Source organism: Ammospiza nelsoni, chromosome 28 (assembly GCF_027579445.1).
Source record: "Ammospiza nelsoni isolate bAmmNel1 chromosome 28, bAmmNel1.pri, whole genome shotgun sequence".
Classification (NCBI taxonomy): Eukaryota; Metazoa; Chordata; class Aves; order Passeriformes; family Passerellidae; genus Ammospiza; species Ammospiza nelsoni.
This window is the reverse complement of record NC_080660.1, coordinates 3,412,099-3,433,228: the sequence shown is the minus strand read 5'-3', so window position 1 is coordinate 3,433,228 and position 21,130 is coordinate 3,412,099. Positions and strand designations below refer to the sequence as shown.

The window sequence follows — 21,130 nt, the reverse complement described above, 5'->3', positions numbered from 1 at the left end:
GAGGGGGCACTGGGGGCTCCTTGCTGCAGTCCCAGCACCCCAGAATCATCTTCTGCAACACGGGGAGACTTTCCTGCCAAAACCTTGGGGTTTTCCCAAAGGGAGGTTGCTGGCCCAGTTTTGGGGAGCAGCAGGTGCTGCTTTTGGGCACCCCTGGGAGAGGGTGAGAGGTGCCCATTGCCTTGGTCCCTGGCAGATGTTGTGTTACAGACAGGGTGTCACAGACATCTTTTATGAAATATCCTGTCCATAGGATTTTTCCTCCTGAGAAGCTGGGAAGCCTCAGGAACAAAATGTAAACAATGATTATCTGCTGCTGTAGAATGCAACAGGTGCATCTGTGATCGGTCTCATGTGGTTGTTTCTAATTAATGGCCAATCACAGCCCATCTGGCTCAGACTCTCTGTCTGAGCCACAAACCTTTGTTATCATTCTTTCTTTTTCTATTCTTAGCTAGCCTTCTGATGAAATCCTTTCTTCTATTCTTTTAGTATAGTTTTAATGTAATATATATAATAAAATAATAAATCAAGCCTTCTGAAACATGGAGTCAGATCCTCGTTTCTTCCCTCATTCTCAGACCCCTGTGAGCACGGTCACAGTGAATTCCCCCATGGACACACAGCCCTTCCAAAACTGCTGCAAGGTGAATTGTAGCTGTGATATTTTCTGAAAAATCCTTTCCTTAGGATTTTTCCTCCTGAGAAGCTGGGAAGCCTCAGGAACAAAATGTAAACAATGATTATCTGCTGCTGTGGAATGCAACAGGTGGAGCTGGGATTGGTCTCATGTGGTTGTTTCTAATTAATGGCCAATCACAGCCCAGCTGGCTCAGACTTTCTGTCCAAGCCACAAGCTTTTGTTATTCATTCTTTCTTTTCCTATTCTTAGCCAGCCTCCTGAAGAAATCCTTTCTTCTATTTTTTTAGTATAGTTTTAATGTAATATATATCATAAAATAACAAATCAAGCCTTCTGAAACATGGAGTCAGATCCTTGTCTCTTCCCTCATCCTCAGACCCCTGTGAACACCATCCCAGCCAGGGCACTCAGAGCCCCTGAATAACATTCCTCTTTCACATCCTGACCTTTTTTTTTTGATCCTGTAAATCCCAGCCCTGCCTTTGGGGCAGACAGAGCTGCTGAAGCAGAGCCTTTGTCAGACAAAGCCATAAAACACAGAGTACGTGGGCCAAGAGCACAGCAGGAGCCAAGCTGGGAAGAACAGCCCCAGTTTATTGAGGAGATTCCAGCACAGAGAGGGGAGGCAGAGGGGAAATGCTGCAGCCACTCTGCAGCTCTAATTGCTGACAGAGGCTGGGCTGTGGTGAAGCAGCCACTGCCCCATCGCAGCTGGGCACAGGGCAGGAACCCTGGAGCTGTGCCCTCAGAACCTCTGCAGGTGCAGGGGACTCTCCTGCCTCCCTGGCCAGCCCCAGCACAGCCTGTCCCTGCTGGAGGAACACTCACAGGTGGGGCTGTGCCAGGGAGATCCCTTGGCTTCCCCAGCCCACAAACAGGAGAGGCAGCAACAGACAACTCTGGGTGGGGAAAGCCAGTCTGGCTCTGGAAGGTTCCACAGGAAAAACAAACATGAAAACCCTGCGCTACAAAGCCACAAAGCCACAAAGCGGAGGCAGGGCTGTTCCAAGCTCTGCACAGATCCCTGGGAGGGGACCAGGGCTAGAAAACAACTTTAGAAGAGACAGAAGGAATGGTAAAAAGGAACTTGGGGCAGCAGCTGCTGCCACATCTGCAAGGGCAGTGAGCACAGGGACACTGAATGAACCTGCAAACAAAGGCAGGAGCCTTGGCTGTGACCCCAGCAAGCCTGCCCTGGGGCTTAAGGCACTGAATTTTGTCTAACACACAGCTAAAACAGCTACAAACCCCCAAATGTGGCTTTGGAAACTGGAATCAGGCCTGTCACAGCACTGAGTGCAGCAGATGAGAGCACAGACACACTTTGTGATGTCCTCTGCCTAGCTGAGTGGAAATAGAGAATTGCCACCCATTTCCAAACATACCAATGTTGTTTTTTTTTTTTTTTTTTTTTTTTTCTTTTGTTGTTTTTTTTTTTTTTTTGTTTTTAATCAACCCATGCCAGTCCAGCAGCTGTTCCAGTCCCTCTGCAGTCTCCAGTGGCCTGATGGGGTGATTCTCAGTGCACACACCTTGTCCCATCAGTGCTGTGGGATGATGAGCTGTCTCAGCAGAGCCTGTGGGACATCACTGGAGCTCCTGGAGTGCCATGATGAGCTCTCGTTGCTCCTTGGTGATTGCCTGGAAGGAACACAACCCACAGAGCTCAGCATGGAGCCTCTCCCACCCTGCCACACTCAGGGTGGAATGTTGGCACACACTGCTGTCCCCTGCATGTGCAGAACACAAAAACCTCCTCACCTCCCCTGGGACCACCCACACCCCACCCACTGCACAGGGAAAAGCACCTGAGACCTCCAATGTCCACACTAAAGTTTCAGCAGGACTTGGCTGCTGGGGAGGTCCTGGGGAAGTGGAGGATTTGAAAGTCATTCCAGAGCCTCGTTCTCCAGGTGCTGTGAGAATGAGGTTGGGCTGGGTTGGTTTGGTTGGTCTGGTGGGGTCTGGTTTGTGTTGGTCTGGGTTGGGTTGGTTGGTTTGGTTTGTGTTGGGTTGGTTAGTTTTGGTCTGGTCTGGTTTAGGTTGGTCTGGTTTGGGTTGGTCTGGTTTGGGTTGGTTTGGTCTAGTCTGGTTTGGTTTGAGTTGGTTTGGTCAGGTCTGGTTTACCTTGGTCTGGTCTGGGTTGGTTTGGTCTGGTCTGGGTTGGTCTGGTTTGGGTTGGTTTGGTCTGGTTTAGGTTGGGTCTGCTTTGGTCTGGGTTTGTCTGGCTTGGGTTGGTTTGGTCTGGTTTTGGGGTGGTTTGGTCTAGTTTGGGTTGGGTTGGTTTGGGTCAGTCTGGTCTGGTTTGGGTTGGGTCGGCCTGGTTTGGGTTGGTCTGGTCTAGTCTGGTTTGTTTAGAGTTGGTTTGGTCAGGTCTGGTCTGGGTTGGTTTGGTCTGGTTTGCGTTGGGTTGGTTTGGTTTATGTTGGGTTGGTTAGTTTTGGTCTGGTCTGGTTTGGTTTGGTTTGGTTTGGTTTGTGTTGGGTTGGTTAGTTTTGGTCTGGGTTGGTTGGGTCTGGATTAGTCTGGTTTATGTTGGGTCTGCTTTGGTCTGGGTTTGTCTGGCTTGGGTTGGGTTGGTCTGGTTTTGGGGTGGTTTGGTTTAGTTTGGGTTGGGCTGGTCTGGTTTGGGTTGGTTTGGTCTGGTTTTGGGGTGGTTTGGTTTAGTTTGGCTTGGGCTGGTCTGGTTTTGGGTTGGTTTGGGTCAGTCTGGTCTGGGTTTTCTGGTGTGTTTTACCTGCCAGGCCTCCTGGCGAGCCTGGATCACCTGCTGCAGCTCTGCAATGCTGTCCCTGCCCTTGAGCACCTCCTGGGCCAGGCTGCTGCTCCTGTGCTGCCTCTCCTGCAGCGCCCGGCGCAGGTGGGAGCGGTGGCGCAGCAGGAACGGCACCAGGGCGCTGCGCACGTCCCGCGCCGGGACCCCGCTGGGCCGCCTGCAAGGGAGCATCCAGAACACACAACACACCCTGCCCCGGGCTCCCAGCATCAGGGGGGTGGGAAAGATGCAAAATCAGGGCTCAGAGATCGCAAAAATATCATTAGAGCTAAGCAGCAGCCATGAGATTGGTCAGCAGGAAAGTTATAGGAGAAGTAGAAAAGGACAAATAGAAGAATGGTCTGTGTATTGACATGTCGCAGATATCTTTTTATGGAAAATCCTGTCCTTAGGATTTTTCCTCTTGAGAAGCTGGGAGGCCTCAGGAACAAAATGTAAACAATGGTTATCTGCTGCTGTGGAATGCAACAGGTGCATCTGGGATTGGTCTCATGTGGTTGTTTCTAATTAATGGCCAATCACAGCCCAGCTGGCTCAGACACAGAGCCTGAGCCACAAACCTTTGTTATTCATTCTTTCTTTTTCTATTCTTAGCCAGCCTTCTGATGAAATCCTTTCTTCTACTCTTTTAGTATAGTTTTAATGTAATATATATCATAAAATAATAAATCAAGTCCTCTGAAACATGGAGTCAGATCCTCGTCTCTTCCCTCAACCCGAGTCCCCTGTGAACACAGTCACATTAACAGAGCATTGCACCTGTACTTTTGTAAACTGGGAGGCTGCAGAGTGTGGGAGCAGCCTTGGGGAGATGGCCTGGAGTGTCCTCCAGCAAGCCTGGCCTTCTGAGGGGGCTCAGCACATCCTCCCCTGGATTGGGGTAAAGCAAAGCACTGCTTTGCACCATCCCAACCCTCAGGGTGAGCTGGAGTTTCCTCCTTGCACAAATCTGCTCTAAGAGCCAGAGCAGATTCACAAGAAAAAAATAGAATAGAATAACTCCCTAAGCTAAAGAAAAGTATATCTACTGAGATATTAGGAAGTTCTAAGCTTAATCATGGGGGGCTCACCATATCATCCCCTGGACTGGGGTAAAGGATGACACTGCTCTGCCCCCATCCCAACACTCAGGGTGAGCTGGAGTTTCCTCCTTGAACACATCTGCTCTATCCAAGGGCCAGAGCAGATTCACAAGCATATTCTATTTGTCTAGAATAACTCCCTAAACTGCAGAAAAGAGTATCTAGTGAGATATTAGGAAGTTCTAGGCTTAATAATGGGGGGCTCATCATATCATCCCCTGGACTGGGGTAAAGCAAGGCACTGCTCCCATCCCAGCACTCAGGGTGAGCTGGACTTTCCTCCTTGCACAGATCTGCTCTAAGGCCCTACAGCAGATTCACAAGCATATTCTACTTGTCTAGAATAACTCCCTAAGCTAAAGAAAAATATATCTAGGGAGATATTAGGGAGTTTGAAGCTTAATAATGGAGCTCTGTGTGTTGTATTTTAAGGCTCACAAGCAGGTATTGTATTTGAAATAAGCAAGCATTGTTTAACCAAAGGTACCTGTGCTGATAGTGGTTAGACAGAACTGCTGTCAATGTGCTTTTGCTTTGTGTGATTGGTCAAAAAACTTTTAAAGTGAGTTGTAACATTGAGTTCTTGGTCTGCTGCCGGGGATGTGAGCTGCTGGCATCTTCCCATTGTCATCACCATGGAATGAGACTGATGCTGGAAAATAAACAGCTCAAGCAGCAGTCCCATCCTGTTGGTGATTTGTACATAGACCCTGGCCAGAGATGCTGCCCAGCACTGGTCCCACACAGCTGCAGAGCTGCTGCCAGCTGGGATCAGCTCTGTGGCTGCCACAGGGAACCCAGCACAGCCAGAGCCCCACTGGAGGGCACAGGGAGCTCTTCCCAAAGCCTGGCCCTAAGTGGGTGCTTGGAACATGAGGATGTCCTCACCCCCTCAGCACAGACACACAAAATCCTGTGTTTCTGGTCAGTCCCCAGTGTCTCCAGTGTCTGCTGAGGCCTGAGCCAGGGACACAAAGAGCACACAGGGGGACTCTGCTGTAGGACAGGTGCTGTGCCCAAACCCCCCAGCTCAGTGGCACTGACCTCCCTGCACTAAGGGAGTGAGTGGAAATGGATCCTGGACTCAGAGAAGCACAGATTAAACTGCTTTTTGTGTGTTTTAGGCCCAGTTACACTTCTGTAAAGATACAGCAGCTTTCAGACTCTCCCTTACAGCAAAACCACCCCCCACCCCTGGCCATCCATACCACGCTGGCTCCTCCCGGTCCTTGGCCTCCTCCACGATCTTATCCAGCAAACTGAAGAGTCCCTCCAGATTCCCTTCATTCTTCACGTCCTGGATCTCCTCCTGTGAAGGAAGGACATGAGCTGAACAAACACAGGCACCACTCTGCTTGTGAGCCTTGGCTGGTCAGGGAATCAGGGAATTGTTTGGGTTCAAAGGGACCTTAAAGCACATCTCCTTCCACCTTCCACTACCCCAGGCTGCTCCAAGCCCTGCCCAACCTGGCCTTAAATTCTGGGCACCCTGTGCCAGGCCCTCAGCACCCTCACAGGGAAGAATTCCTTCCCAATATCCCATCTAACTGGGGGAAGCCATTCCCCTTGTCCTGTTACTCCATCCCTTATTCAAAGTCCTTCTGGCTTTGTCCTGGAAGAAAAGCTGGAATCGTGGATGATGAATACCCTGTGAATCACCATTTCTGAGGGTATTTAACAGATGTGTGGATGTGGCACTCAGGGACATGGTTTAGTGGTGGCCTTGGCCATGCTTGGACTCCAAAGTCCCAGTGGTGTTTTCCTGAACGATCCTACAGCTTTTTCCGGGGAAGGCAGAACTCCAGAGAGCAGCCTCAACCTTCTGCTTTACATTTAGGAAATATATTTGCTGCTCTTAATATCAACCTGCTCAGCATTTTTCCACTGCCCCCGGGTGGCTCCCCTGCTCACCTTGATGGACGTCTGGAGCTGGGAGATGAACTGATCGTAGATGCTCCTGGTCAGCTGCGGCTGCAGCTTGTAGAAGCAGCGGTAGCAGCTGACAAACCTCTGGTAGCTGCAAGGAGGGCAGGATCAGAACCGGAGCCGGGTTAGCGATGGGGATGGCGGCAGGGCTGCTCCCGGGGGTCCGGGCGGGCTCAGAGGCACGGCACGGCTGGGACTGGGGGCACGGTGGGGCCGGATCAGAGCTAAGCTCAGGGTCAGAGCCGGCTGCTCCCGTGGATCCGGTGGGCTCAGTGTCACGGCACGGCTGGGACCGGGTCAAGCCAGGCTCAGAGCCGGGTCCGGGGCTGCTCCCGGGGCTCCGGTGAGCTCAGTGTCACGGCACGGCTGGGACCGGGTCAGGCCAGGCTCAGACCCAGAGCCGGGTCCGGGGCTGCTCCCGGGGGTCCGGTGAGCTCAGTGTCACGGCACGGTTGGGACCAGGCTCACGGTTGGGACCGGACCAGGACCAGGCTCAGATCCAGAGCAGGGTCCGGGGCTGCTCCCGGGGGTCCGGTGAGCTCAGTGTCACGGCACGGTTGGGACCGGGTCAGGCCAGGCTCAGACCCAGAGCCGGGTCCGGGGCTGCTCCCGGGGGTCCGGTGAGCTCAGTGTCACGGCACGGTTGGCACCGGGCTCAAGGCTCCCTCCCCACCCTGCAGACCCCCGCTCCCGCCTCACCTCCCGGCGGCCACCAGTTTCTCCAGGAACGTGTCCACCACGGCGCTGAACACCTGGGCGCGCCCCGGGGCCGCCGCCGGTACCGGCTCATCCCCGCCATCGGCCCCGCCGCCCTCGGCCCCGCCCGCGCCGCCATCGGCGCCCGCCGCCGCCGCCATGGCCCGGTGCGCCGCCGCCACCGCCGCTGTCCATTGGCCGGGGCGCCGGGCCCCGCCCCTAACGGCCGCCAGCGCGGGAACGGAGGCGGGAACGGAACGGAGCGCGGGAAGAACGCGCGTGGCACGGGCGGGGTTCGCGCCGCTCGGCGGGGCCGCTCCCGGTCCGAACCAAACCGCGGCAAAAACACCGCGGCGAGAAACTGCCGCCTACCGGAGCGGGGCTGCGCCCGATCCGAACCGAACCGCGACAAAAACACCGCGGTTTTTGCAGAAACTGCCGCCTCCCGGAGCGGGGCTGCTCCCGAACCGAACCAAACCGTGACGAAAACACCGCGGTTTTGAAGAATCTGCCGCCTCCCGGCGCGGGGATGCGCCCGGTCCAAACCAAATCACGATAAAAACACCGCGGTTTTTGCAGAACTGCCGCCTCCCGGCGCGGGGCTTCTCCCGGTCCGAATCAAACCGTGACAAAAGCACCGCGGTTTTTGAAGACACTGCCGCCTTCCGGAGCGGGGATACGCCCGCTCCGAAGCGAAGCAGCGAGACAAAACCGTCCTTCTCTCCCCAGTGCCCGCCCTGCCCCCCAGCGACTTTGAGTGAAATAAAACGATCAAGCCTGAAGAATTCAAGGAGAAAAGAAGAAACAAAGTTCAGCTCGGTTAGAGAATAAAAAAAGCGACATTTCCCATGTAACAGCCAAGCAGGAGCCAGCCCGCGGCTCTGGGTCACGGCTGCTTGCAGGCATTCCAGTGCTCCAGCCGGTTCTCCCTCAGTCACTGAGTTCTCAGGCAGCTCACGTCCCTCTCCTAGTCCAAAGGCTAAGGGTGAAACCCTTCCTGTGACACGACAAAAGCAGCAGCCTCCCCATGCGTGGAGAGCCGTGTGCTTTCAAACGCAGGCACCAAACTGAAGGTCTCTCAAGTTTATTAGTTGTCAAGAACGTTGCTGGTTACGAGAGGAACATTAAGTTTGACAGTGTCTCCCCACACTGGTGCTGCCACCCCTCTGTTCTGCACACTGGGACTGGCCCTGCTGCACCTGGCAGAGGCTGATCGTATTGTTCCTGTTCATATCAGTGTTAACATCCTGCTGCCTTGTGGTTTGGGGTGCTGTTGTTCTGCTTTTCAGAGCAGAATCTATTATTAGAGCAAGAGCCGACTGGTGTCAACTTTTAAACAACAAACAGGTGACTGGAGCAGGTGCAGAAGGTGCTGCTCCAACAACTCCACCAGTGGCTCCAGCATCCAGTGCCTTTCTGAGCACTGCAAGAAACAAAACTGGCATGAAGAGGGCTCTACCCACAGCCCCATCACAGCACTGCACCTTGGAATCAAGCAGAGAAGTCTCTCCCACCTCAGCAGCAGCTGCAGCACTCTCCATCTCCAGCAGGCAAGGACATCACTGGGATGAAGGGCAGAGCCACACCTGGTGAGTCCCTCAGGAAGAGACAGCCAAATGGAGCCCAGCAACAGCCACGGGTCAGCAGGATCAACACCTCAACCAGAATTCCTGGTTATGGCAGAAGGGGAATGGAGGTGCACCCCAAACCTCCCCAGACAAGCACCACGTGTGGGCTGGCAGCATGAAAGGCAAATCTCAACCACCAAGAGCAGCAGAGTGCAGTCAAACAACCCCCTCCCTCCCCTCCCCAAAAAGCAGCCTCTGGTTTCATCCCCCTGAAGTTTTCACCTGGTAAAATACACAGGCCATAGCTCAGGCTTCTGATCCAGCAATTGTGCAAAACATTATCCTTGCCCTTCCCAAACTGGAAGAGCAGAATTGAAACTCATGAAGTGAACCATCACTTCTTATTCAATATAAACATGCCTGTCAGGTTTGAACTGGATCAAAAGCCAGCACAAGGTTTTTCCTTCCCCACATCCCATCTAATTGTAGCTCAAAGCCCACTCAGTTCTCATCCAGCTGCTGGCAGCACCACGATCAAACACTTCCAAACTGCATTTCTGGGCTTAAACTAACTAAGGTGGGAAGTGGCCACAGCCACTCTGAACATGCAGGATTGACACACTGAACGAGGCCACAGGACAACCATTCAGTACCCCAGGAATCAGAATAAGCTTCCCTAAAATAAAAAACAAATTAAATTACAACAGATTAAAAACACAGGTTAGGTGTCAAAACTGCCATCAGCTAATTCCAAACAGCCAGCTCAGCTCCTCACTTGCTGTCAGCCAGCTTGCTGTTTGGAGGATGAGAGACAGGGAACATTTTCCAAGAATATACAAAACAAGTATGTAGATCTATTGAAAACGCAGGAAATCAGGTCTGAAGTGGTTCCAGGTTACTCTTGTCTCACATCTTCTAGAAATAAAAGCAGGTAATTGGAGAAAGTCACTTGTCTGTTTTCTGCTTCCAGCTTCCCACAGCACAACTGCCACTAGAGACATCCCAGCAGAGGGTCCTGCTGCAGGCTGTGAGACTCCTTGGAAGTTTGGCAAAGATGAAAATAATTTAAAGAGAATAAACTGGCTTTTTGCTTAAGCCATACGTCTTTAATTTAAAGAAAATAAAAAGGAATTACTAACTTGCCAGGATGCATTCACACACCTGGAATGGACTGTTCCAGGCAAAGAGCACTGCCAAAGGTCACAGTTGAAGCGAAACCAGCAGCAGAACCATTGCATGACACTCAGATCTAAAGAGGTGAAGTGCAGCTGCTTCTGCATCTGCCTTGTGCTGTGAAACCAGCTGGAGACAAAGGTGCAGCAGCTGCGTGGCATCCCAGGCTCTCCCCTGCAAGAGTCCAAACTCAGAGAGGTCTCAGGAAGGTTCTCCTCCCCCAGCTGCCTCTACCAGTGCCTTGAGTCCACCAGCTCTGGGCGCAGGCTCAGCTTCTTCAGCGTTTCATAGCCCACCACGATGACGATGGTGGAAGGAGTGGCCGAGATGATGCGGGCAGAGAGGCCTTTGGTCAGCCCCCAGGGACCTTCCTCTGCAATGAGCTGCTTGAAGGTGAGAATGATGGAGCTCTTGCCTTCCACCTGCAAGGCCAGAACAAACACTGCCAGAGCTGCCAGACTCCATGCTGAGCTGCTCTGGGGCTCTGCTGCAACTGAACACTCTGGAGACAACAGATCAGCCAGTCTGATAGGCTTGGTCTGGTCTCCAGAACTCCCTGAGGAGGGCAGCAAGGAAAGCACAAAGTCCTAAGGAGGCAGCAGGAAGCACCTCTCCCTTTCTGAAGGGAAAGCCTGTCTGAGCAGGCCAGGCTGGCACTGCCAGCCCGGGCTCCTCTTGCTAATGCTGAGGGTTAATTAAGCAGCTGCTACCCAGGATGAAAGGCCCAGGGAGAGAAGGGAAACAGCTCACCTGAAAGCACAGAGACAAGAGAGCCCAGGCTGAACCCCACCCTGCTGTGTGCCAAACAGGCTGAGCTCTTACCTGGACCCGAGCCCTCACCACATCCATGGGGTTGGTGAGAGTGGAGGCTGTGGCAGCTGCAAGGGGCCCCGATATTGCTTGCAGAAGGAGGTGGGGGCAGTCTTTAGGAGTCAAACTTGAAAGCTGTTCTGGGAACAGGAGAGAGAGGAAAGTTTCAGACTTTCAGTGGTTGTTTATAATTTCCTTAACCCCACCCCCTAACTCCAGCTGATTTGCAGTGGGCGGAATCCCTGATTTCCAGCCTGCAGAATCTCCAAGTGGTGCTTCCTACACCAAGCAGAAAGCTGGCACAGCACAGGGAGCAGGACTCATCACACTGCTGGCTCCAGGACACTCCCCATGCTTTGTGCCACAGCCTCCTAGGCCTGTGGGGCAAACTGGACAGAATCAGCTTCCACACCCCCAAAACAGGGCATGAAAAACCGCACTCTCTTCAGAAGGTGGAGGAAGCCTTAAGACAAGGCTCCATTGGAAGGAGTCAGCAGAGATTTGTACAGAAAGCTGTCACTAATGGGCACAGTGTCCAGGAGATACCCTGGTTAGTGCTGATCCCAGATCTCCTCACTCTGCTCCTGCTGCCTGGCCAATAGGATTTGAATCTCCCACACTTTCATTGGTTGAAGTTGGACACAGCAGTGTTCAAAAGCCCCATTTTTGGCAATGAGGAAGCCTGGCTGGCAGGAGGGACGGAAGCAGCTCTGTTTGAGACTTTGAACACCGACTGGAATCAGGGCCAGCAGTGTCCTTTGAACCCAAGGAGGGTTCAGGGACCCCAGCTGCTGCTCCAGGGACAGAGCACTGGGAAATGCAGCCAGAGCAGATTCATTGACAGCTGGGGTTTATGTTTCCCACCATCTCAATTCCCACTGAGAAGACAGGGAAAGAGCAAACACCTGGAAGCTGAGAGCTCTGGTTTCTCCATATCAGCTGCCTTTTCTTACCTGTCCTCCTCTGAGCCCTTTGGGCATGAAAATCTTACAGTTAGTACATTGGGTTTTGGTCTTATGAACAGCTGACAGGGACACTGATGGGAGCACTCCCACAAAGCACAGACCAACATGACAGGCTGCCACTGCCATTTAAATGCAGCACCAACATTTCCTCTAGCTACCAGAACTCTGGAAAGCACACAGGACCTTGGAGACATCTGGATTTTGAAGAATCCTCCAAGATGTACTTTAGGCCCAGTACAGCAAAACCCAAAGTACTCATTGCCACCACCTTTTGGCAGAAATTAGGTAACCAGGCTCCTAAAAACCATGTGCAAAGCTGCAGGGCAGAAATCTAAAGGATCATCATAGGTAGAAATAAACCTCAGTTGGCCAATACCTTTAATCTTTGGAAACACCCCAAGGAGTACAAGAACTGAGCAAGGGAGAAAGAACTTCCTGCTGAGTGCAGTTTTCCATCAAAAGACTCAGTGTCAATTTTAAAGTTGCCAAAACTGAAGCAAATCCAGCAAACCTGACAGAAATCCAGGGAAGATTTAGCCCTTGTTGGTTTTGCCATGAGATTTGTGGCTCTAAAAGTCCCTTTGCCATCTATGAGATTCCTGAGTTCACATGAACTGGAAGATGAACTATACTCACATGGTGGCTCCAAAATTCTGCCTTCCTCACTCCTGTGGAGAAGGCACTACTTGAGTTAAGTGGGAGAGAAAGTTAAAGCAGATGCATAAAGCCCCACTTGCTTGGAACCATCCAATTTGGAGTTCTATAGCACCTGGACCCCTTGGTCTGCATGAAACACTGCTGCTCTGTTAAACTTCCACCCAATACCTGCAGAATTCCCACACAGCCAGATGCAGCTCCTTGGCTCAGGCCAGATTCTGCTCCCACCCCCAGAGAGAAAACAAATCCCGCTGAATCCACAGCACCAAGAGTTCATCCACGGGCTCCTGGCTCTCCTGGGATAAGACAGATTTCAAACCTCCTTTCACTTACCAGCATAGAAGTGGTAGAAGGGCCACCAGACAGCACTGTTGGGAATATAAGTGAGCAGCGAGGCCACATAACCCCGGTAGAAACCTCGAAAACCGTCAGCCCTGAAAATCTGTACAATGATATCCTTGGTTTGCCCAAAGACCAGCAGCCGCTTGCCATCTTGGTTCTGCACCTTGAACCTGCCCATGCTTTCCCCTTTCCTCTGCATCATGAGGTGCTGGGAGACCACATCGATGGGCACTGTGATGCTCTGGGCCACCAGGGAGGCCGAGCCTCCCGCCACCAGGGATTTGACGGCGTTGTTGTTGTTGTAGCGCGACACGTATTTGCGCGTGAGCTCGTAGGTGGTGACGTAGCACTGCCCTGAGATCAGCGTGAAGGTGTTCACCAGGAAGCCTCGGTAGAGCCCGGCCGCCCCTTCTGTCCGCAGGATTTTCACAAAGGCATCGAAGGTGCCGTTGTAGAGGCTCTTGCCCTTCTGCACCTGCAGCCGCGTGCGGATGAGCGTGAAGGGGTAAACGCTCACGCGGATCATCATGGTCATGCAAATGCCAAAGACGTAGAATTTCCTTTTGTCCAGGTGCTCCCACTCGATGATGGGGATGTTGCGTTTGTCCTCCATGGCTCCTCGGGGGCAGGCAGGACAGGTCCAGGTTTCCCTCAAAGGTACAGAGCAGATCCAGGCCCTGCCTTCCAGCCTTGAGCAAGCTGGCTGCGAGTGCTAGCACCTGAAATGAGAGAGCCCTTGGGTAGAGGACAAAGCCCCGCTAGCTACAGCCACCCACATCACCTCACCCTTGGCTGACTCTCCTCGAGCACACAGCCATGATATTTTCTGAAAAATCCTTTCCTTAGGATTTTTTCCTCCTGAGAAGCTGGGAGGCCTCAGGAACAAAATGTAAACAATGATTATCTGCTGCTGTGGAATGCAACAGGTGCATCTGGGATTGGTCTCATGTGGTTGTTTCTAATTAATGGCCAATCACAGTCAGCTGGCTTGGACTTTGTCTGGGACACAAGCCTTTGTTATCATTCTTTCTTCTTCTATTCTTAGCCAGCCTTCTGATGAAATCCTTTCTTCTATTCTTTTAGTATAGTTTTAATATAATATATATCATAAAATAATAAATCAAGCCTTCTGAAACATGGAGTCAGATCCTCATCTCTTCCCTCATCCTGGTCCCCCTGTGAACATGGTCACACACAGCCAGCCTTGCACAGCACTGAGGGACTGTAACCTCCAGAGGCAAGGCCCTACCATGTGCCTGATGGTGACACCTTCAGATGTCACTGTGGCTGTTTTCTGAGCTCCAGCAGCAGCTCTCAGCACAGCCCAGGCTGCTCTGGGGAAAAGCAAAGCTCCTGTGCTTTCAGAAGCAGATGAGCAGCACACACACCTTTTAATGGGCACACAAGATCAGGGATGGCCAAGCAAAGCAGCTTCTCCCCAGTCATTCCAGGTCTGTCGTGCTCCCACGTGTCAGGACATCACTTTTCAGTTCCAGGATCTGTACAAAGAAGAAAGAGACAAGTCCTTTTGTGTTCCTGGATTCCCTGCATGAATTAGACCCATTTCTTTGGGCACTTCCATTCTTATCTTCCTAAAGCTGGAGGGTGATGAGAAGAAAAGAACAACAATGGGAAAACAAGGCAAGACAGCCATGTAGAGTCGCCACATTGATGACCAAGATCCTGAAAAGAAAGGGTTAAATCACAGCCCAGGATCTCTCTGCTGAGCTGCTTGTCAGCTACACGAGCAAAGTTCACCCTCCATTCCAACTCCATCGCTGCTCCTGGGCTGATAACCCCCCTTCCACTGCTGGCTGTGGAATGGGGAGGATGAGGAGGGAGGGGCTGCTTCAGCTTCCCCCAGCCCCAGTTGCTGCAGCTCGTCACCATGTCCCAGCAGGCTCCTGGTACTTTCAGCTGCTGTAATTAGTAAATTAACTTGCTGCACGATTAACCAAGCTTGGGCTAAGGGAACCTGCACACAGAGCCAGGCAGCAGGAGAAGCACAGCTCAGAGAATCTCCCAAAACAACATGGAGCAGTTCACTGCCAGTAAGGCACATCAAATTTAAAAAAAATGGGGTGGCTGAACTTTTGGGAAAGGGTGTGCCAGGGAGCCCTGGTGCCCTCATGCATGTGAGGGTTTGTGCTCTTTTGTTGGTCGTGCCCACAGCTCACATCCTCACTGGATTTGTGCAAAACCTGTTTACAAAGAATAAAAAGACATGTTGAATTTTGAAAGAAAAGTGTTTGTAGGATTTAATTTGACCCTTCCACTTAACTCCAGATTAAATAATGGAATGACAAAATGATCTGGACTGCAGCTGGACCATAACTTGTATTCCAGGCACTGGCAGTGCACGAGCTGAACTGCTGGAGAGCAGAGCCAGAGCAAGGAACAGGAACAAGGGAGCCAAAACCTTGATCTGAAAACAGAACCACCAAGTGAGAGCTCAAAGGGATGGGGCAGCCAGCAGCACACACTGATCTGGGGGCACTTCACTTTACCATGACACATCAGTGCCTAAAGGAGCTCCAAGGGACAGGGACCTGGGACAGGACAGGACACAGGGAATGGCTTCCCACTGAGCAAGAGCAGGGTTAGGTGGGACATTGGGAAGGAATTGTTCCCTCTGAGGTGTTCCCTCTGGCACAGAGCCCCATCCCTGGCAGTGCCCAAGGCCAGGCTGGACAGGGCTTGGAGCAACCTGGATAGCTGAAGGTGTCCCTGCCCATGGGATGAGATGAGCTTTGAGGTCCTTCCAACCCAAACCAGTCTGGGATTCTTAGGGAAATGTCTCAACACTTCAGGATTGATGAAGAACTCACCCAGGCCAGAGACATTCTGTTAGAAACACAGTAACAAAACAACTGGAAGTTGTTTACCTCTGGCACAGAGAAGAAATTGCAGTTATGAAATTAAGGCAGAACAGGGGTGGGTGTCCCATTAAGTGACCATTTCATTCCCCATCGGCCAACAAAATATTTGCTGAACAGGAGAAAACAGCATTACAGGCTACCACAGCTCCTGCAGGTGGACAGAGGAGTTAAAAACACCCAAAATTCCACTTTTTTACATTGTAAAAAAGTGTAAAGAGAACTACACTTCACCCTTCCAGCTAATTGTCCTGGCAACTAAGGCACAACAAACACCCCAGCCTGGATTGCTGTAGTCACAATCACAGCCCTACTGGGTTTGCTAATACTGACACGATTTGACACACAAAGCTTCCTGCACAGGAATTATCTGTGCACAGCACCTATGAAAACACCACTTGGTTCTTGTTAGGAGTCCCACTAGCTTAATATGTCATTAAAAAAAATTAAAATAGACTCTAGCCAATGTGATTCCCTGGTGAAGCCTGAGGGTTTAGTCCATACTCCAAATTCCTCTGCCACCACCATGGAATTTGAGCTCCCCACAAAGGAAAGGGAAGGGCTGTAAAAAACATTCTCATTACTGCAATATGGAAAACAAAACAAAAACAACAACAATAATAATAATAATTCCTTGATCTTTATTTAGTTTTATGTGCTTTGGGTTCAGAATTTCAGCTACAACTTCTTGAGGAAACAGCTGTATTTTCTCTGGACTCTGACCAGTAACTCCTCTCATTCTGAATTAGACAAAGCCACTTTAACCCCTTGGCTCTGAGGCACTCAAAGTCCCTCCTGTGTGGAAGCAGGAAGGGATCCTGGCAGCTCCAGGGATGAGCAGCATGGCTGCAATTCTTTCTTTGCCAACATAAAAAGCATTCATTTTGCTCAGAGCATTTAATCTTCCAGAAATTTAGACCATGGCCTTGCTCAGAGATCCCATCACACTCATTAAGATTTGATGATCTTTCAAGGAATTTTAGAGAGACTGATATAAAAGTCATGGTTACATCTCCTGAGAATTGACCTGCCCTCCAAAACAAGTACAAGCACACCACAGCTCACACATCCTTAAACTCTGGAGCAGCTTCTGTGCCAAAACCACCCCTCAGTGGTTCCTTCCCACCATGCACAAACAGCATTTCTTGAACTTCTGCCTGGAAATGCAAGCAGGGGGTGCCAAGCAGGGCATCCCTGCTCCTGCTGTCTCATATGGGCACAGCCTCAGTCTCCCACACACAGAACTCAGTACAAACCCCCCCAGTTCATGTCCTTTAATGCCACCCTGTCAGTCTGGTCCCCAAACCGCTCGTTGCTGCAGCTGGAGCTCAAGATGCTTCTCTGGCAAACACAGACAGGGCTTTGTGTGCCCCGGGCAGGGATGTGCCCTGCCCAGCATGCTAATGCCTCAGCAGCAGCCTGGGAACCTTGTGCAGCCAGCCCTGAGGCTGCCTGGCACCTCCAAGGGCACAGAATCACACAACAGCCTGAGCTGGACAGGGCCCAGCAGGGCCAGCTCTGCAGTGAATGGTTCACTTGGGGATGGAACGCTGACCTTGGGGTTATCAGCACCACATCAGCTCATGGAGCTGAGGCACCACGTCCAGCTCATGGAGCTGAGCTGAGGCACCACATCCAGCTCACCACATCCAGCTCATGGAGCTGAGGCACCACAACCAGCTCACGGAGCTGAGGCACCACATCCAGCTCACCACATCAGCTCATGGAGCTGAGGCACCACGTCCAGCTCATGGAGCTGAGCTGAGGCACCACAACCAGCCCACCACAACCAGCTCACCACATGCAGCTCATGGAGCTGAGCTGAGGCACCACAACCAGCTCACCACATCCAGCTCATGGAGCTGAGGCACCACATCCAGCTCACCACATCCAGCTCATGGAGCTGAGGCACCACATCCAGCTCACCACATCCAGCTCATGGAGCTGAGCTGAGGCACCACAACCAGCTCATGGATCTGAGGCACCACAACCAGCCCACCACATCCAGCTCATGGAGCTGAGGCACCACATCCAACTCACTGAGCTGAGGTACCACATCCAGCTCACCATATCCAGCTCACCACATCCAGCTCATGGAGCTGAGCTGAGGCACCACATCCAGCTCACCACATGCAGCTCATGGAGCTGAGGAACCACATCCAGCTCACCCCAACCAGCTCAGCACATCCAGCTCACTGAGCTTGAGGCACCACATCCAGCTCGTGGAGATGAGCTGAGACACCACAACCAGCTAACTGAGCTGAGGCACCACATCCAGCTCACCACATCCAGCTCATGGAGCTGAGCTGAGGCACCACATCCAGCTCACCGAGCTGAGGCACCAGATCCAGCTCACCACATCCAGCTCACCGAGCTGAGGCACCAGATCCAGCTCACCACATCTAGCTCACTGAGCTGAGGCACCAGATCCAGCTCATGCAGCTGAGCTGAGGCACCACATCCACTTTATGGAGCTGAGGCACCAGATCCAGCTCACTGAGCTGAGCTGAGGCCCTACATCCAGCTCACCAGATCCAGTTCATGGAGCTGAGCTGAGCTAAGGCCCCATATCCAGCTCAGCACATCCAGCTCACTGAGATGAACTGAGGCACCAGATCCAGCTCACCGAGCTGAGCTAAGGCCCCTCATCCAGCTCACCACACCAGCTCACCGAGCTAAATCCGCCCGTCACACTCACCCCGCGGTAGGATGGGATCCAACCCCGCCAGGGAGGCAGTCCTGGCTCTCACCCCGGCACAGCTGTGGCTCTGTGAGCGCTGTGGCAGCGGCGCTCTGGGGACAGCACTGCCCTCCCCAGCACCCCCGGCCCGGGGCAGGACCCCCCGATCCCATCCCGGGTGAGACCCCCTCCTCCGACCACAGGAGCTCGGCCGAGCTCTGGGGCACGGAACAGCGGCGCAGCTCGGTCCGGGATCCGCTCAAGGTCACTGCGGGGCCGGACGCGTGCCCAGCCCCGCGGCTCGGTGTCCCCGCTGTCCCCGAGCCGCCGAGTCCCTGCAGCCCCGGGGGGCTCCGGCCGCTCTCCCGCCCAGCCCGGGGAGGGATTCCCCGCTGCCCCGAGGAGGGTCCTGGACCCTCCAGCTCCTCTCCCCGCCGCCATTCAAGCCCGGTCCCGCCTGCCCCGGGGGTCTCACCGAGGGGGCTCCGGGCCCTCCCCGCCCGCCCCGGGACCCTCCGGGCCTCTGTCCCGGGGTCTTTCAAGGCCAAAGGGGCTCACACCAACCCCCTCCCCGCTTTACGCGCGCCCCTCACCAGCCGCCCCCTCTCCTCCACCTGCCGCCCTCCCGCCCAGCCGCGCCGCCTCCACACCTGCCCAGACCCCGCTCGGCCGCCGCCGCCCGCACCGACGCCGCACCGGGCCGGGCCAAACCACCACCGTCAGGCCGTGCCGCACCGCGGCTGGCTCGGTCCAGGCCTCGCCCCGGCCCGGCCCCGGTCCCGGCAGCCGCTCACCTGACGGCGGCGGGAGGGAGCCCCTCGGAGCCCCCGGCCGGGCCGGCCCCGCCGCCCCATGGCCGCTCCCGGGCCGGAAGTGACCGGCGGCGTCAGCACCGGAGAGCCGCCGCCATCTTGGGAGCGGGCAGAGGTCGCACCGGAAGTGGCCACGCGCTTCCGGCCCGCAGTAAAGAGGGCGGCCGGGCCTTAAAGGGACCGCGCCGAATTACCGCTCTTAAAGGGCCAGCGGCTGGAGAGGGAAACAGCACGGGGGCACCCACAGGAGGGAGTGATGGCTGTGAGAGAGCTGTTCCCCGCTTCCCGCTCTCTCTGCGCCTCGCTGCAGGTGGACACTGCACAGGAGTGCCTGTCCCTGCACACCCACAGGTGTCTCTGCACGCCCACACATGTCCCTGCAGGCCCACGAGTGTCCCTGCACACCCATGGATGTCCCTGCACACCCACGCTGAAGTCTCCCTGCACACTCACGTGTCCCTGAGTGCCCACAGGTGTTCTTGCACACCCACACATGTCCCTGCACACCCACAGGTGTCCCTGAATGCCCATGTGTGTCCCTGCACACACACATGTGTGTGTGCACACTCACACTTGTCCCTGCACACCCACAGGTGTCCCTGCCCACCCTCGTGTGTCCCTGCACACCCACATGTGTCTGTGCACACTCACAGCTGTCCCTGCACACCCACCACACCCACATGTGTCTGTGCACACCTACTCATGCCCCTGCCCACCCTCGTGTGTCCCTGCACACCCACATGTGTGTGTGCACACTCACAGCTGCCCCTGCCCACCCAATCATGTCCCTGCACACCCACATGTGTCCCTGCACACCTACAGGTGTCCCTGCACACCCAATCATGTCCCTGCACACCCACATGTGTCTCTGCACACCTACAGGTGTCCCTGCACACCCAATCATGTCCCTGCACACCCACGCATCTCCCTGCATGCCCATGCGTGTCCCTGGATGCCCACAGGTGTCCCTGCCCACTCACGTGTGTCTGCGCACACCCACGAGTGTCTCTGCACACCCATGGGTGTCTGTGCACCCCCATGTGTATCCCTACACACCCACAAGTGTCCCTGCACACTCACACGTGTCCCTGCACACCCACGTGTGCCCACACGTTCCCCAGGCCCAGCCTCGCACACCCCACAAGGCCCTCGGGGCCACTCCACAGACCCAGCAATGTCAGACGTTGAGTTTTCCTTTTTTTAATAAAAAAAGCAAAGAGCAGGAAAATGTACAGCTGGCTTGGCTTTGAAAAGGCAGCTCAAGGACGCTGGAAATGGGGTGGGGGGATAGCCAGGGACAGTGGGGGCACCCCAGGGTTGGGACCATGAGGGGTGGGTGGCAGTGCAGGGTGGGTGCCCTCAGGGCTGGATTAGGGAGCCCATCCAGCACAGCTTGGCCCATGCTGAGGTTTTTGTGGAACTTGTTGTTTTTTCCTGGTGTCAGGATCCACCATTCCCAGCCATGCCCACCCCACGGTGACATTTCTCCTCTGTGTCACATGCTTTGCCTGTCCCCATGTCCGCATGACCTCTCTCCCTGTCCCACTCCTTGCTCCCGGGGCCCATTCCACCCTCAGCCCCAGACTGTGAGCCTTAGGTTAAAACAGGTGTATTAAGAAAACAAAACCAAAAAAACCCATGCTGAGGTTTTTTTTTTGGAACCTGTTTTTTCCCTGGTATGAGCATCCACCATTCCCAGCCGTGCCTACCCCACGGTGACATTTCTCCTCTGTGCCACATCCATGACCTCTCTCCCTGTCCCACTCCCTTGCTCCCAGGGCCCATTCCATCCTCACCCTCAGAATGTGAGCCTTAGGTTAAAACAGGTGTATTAAATAAAACAAAACCAAAAAAACCCATGCTGAGGTTTTTTTTGGAACCTGTTTTTTTTTTTCCTGGTGTCATCCACCGTTCCCAGCCATGCCCACCCCATGGTGATATTTCTCCTCTGTGCCGCATCCATGACCTCTCTCCCTGTCCCACTTCCTTGCTCCCATTCCACCCTCACCCTCAGAATGTGAGCCTTAGGTTAAAACAGGTGTATTAAATAAAAAAAACCCATACTGAGGTTTTTATGGAACCTGTTTTTTTTCCCTGGTGTCAGCATCCACCGTTCCCAGCCAT

The 21,130-nt window shown here is 53.6% G+C and overlaps 2 protein-coding genes across 3 annotated transcripts; both read right to left on the bottom strand.

The window, feature by feature from the left end:
- Window positions 1-2,033: 2,033 nt before the first annotated feature.
- PMF1 (polyamine modulated factor 1) lies at window positions 2,034-7,311 on the bottom strand. Its single transcript, XM_059490492.1, has 5 exons — window positions 7,127-7,311; window positions 6,413-6,518; window positions 5,710-5,810; window positions 3,381-3,576; window positions 2,034-2,284 (listed from the first exon to the last, which is right to left on the bottom strand). The coding sequence occupies exons 1-5, from the start codon at window positions 7,282-7,284 to the stop codon at window positions 2,231-2,233; spliced, it is 615 nt and encodes a 204-aa protein (XP_059346475.1). The 5' UTR covers window positions 7,285-7,311; the 3' UTR covers window positions 2,034-2,230.
- Window positions 7,312-8,191: 880 nt separating this feature from the next.
- On the bottom strand, window positions 8,192-19,124 carry SLC25A44 (solute carrier family 25 member 44). Of its 2 annotated transcripts, none has more exons than XM_059490453.1 (5): window positions 18,989-19,124; window positions 14,027-14,137; window positions 12,630-13,357; window positions 10,687-10,814; window positions 8,192-10,286 (listed from the first exon to the last, which is right to left on the bottom strand). In XM_059490453.1, exons 3-5 carry the CDS (start codon window positions 13,249-13,251, stop codon window positions 10,095-10,097), a joined length of 942 nt encoding a protein of 313 aa, XP_059346436.1. In that variant the 5' UTR covers window positions 13,252-13,357; window positions 14,027-14,137; window positions 18,989-19,124; the 3' UTR covers window positions 8,192-10,094. The 2 variants fall into 2 exon arrangements, with proteins under 2 accessions (XP_059346436.1, XP_059346437.1); XM_059490454.1 differs by having other exon boundaries at window positions 18,845-19,038.
- Between the last annotated feature and the right edge of the window lie 2,006 nt (window positions 19,125-21,130).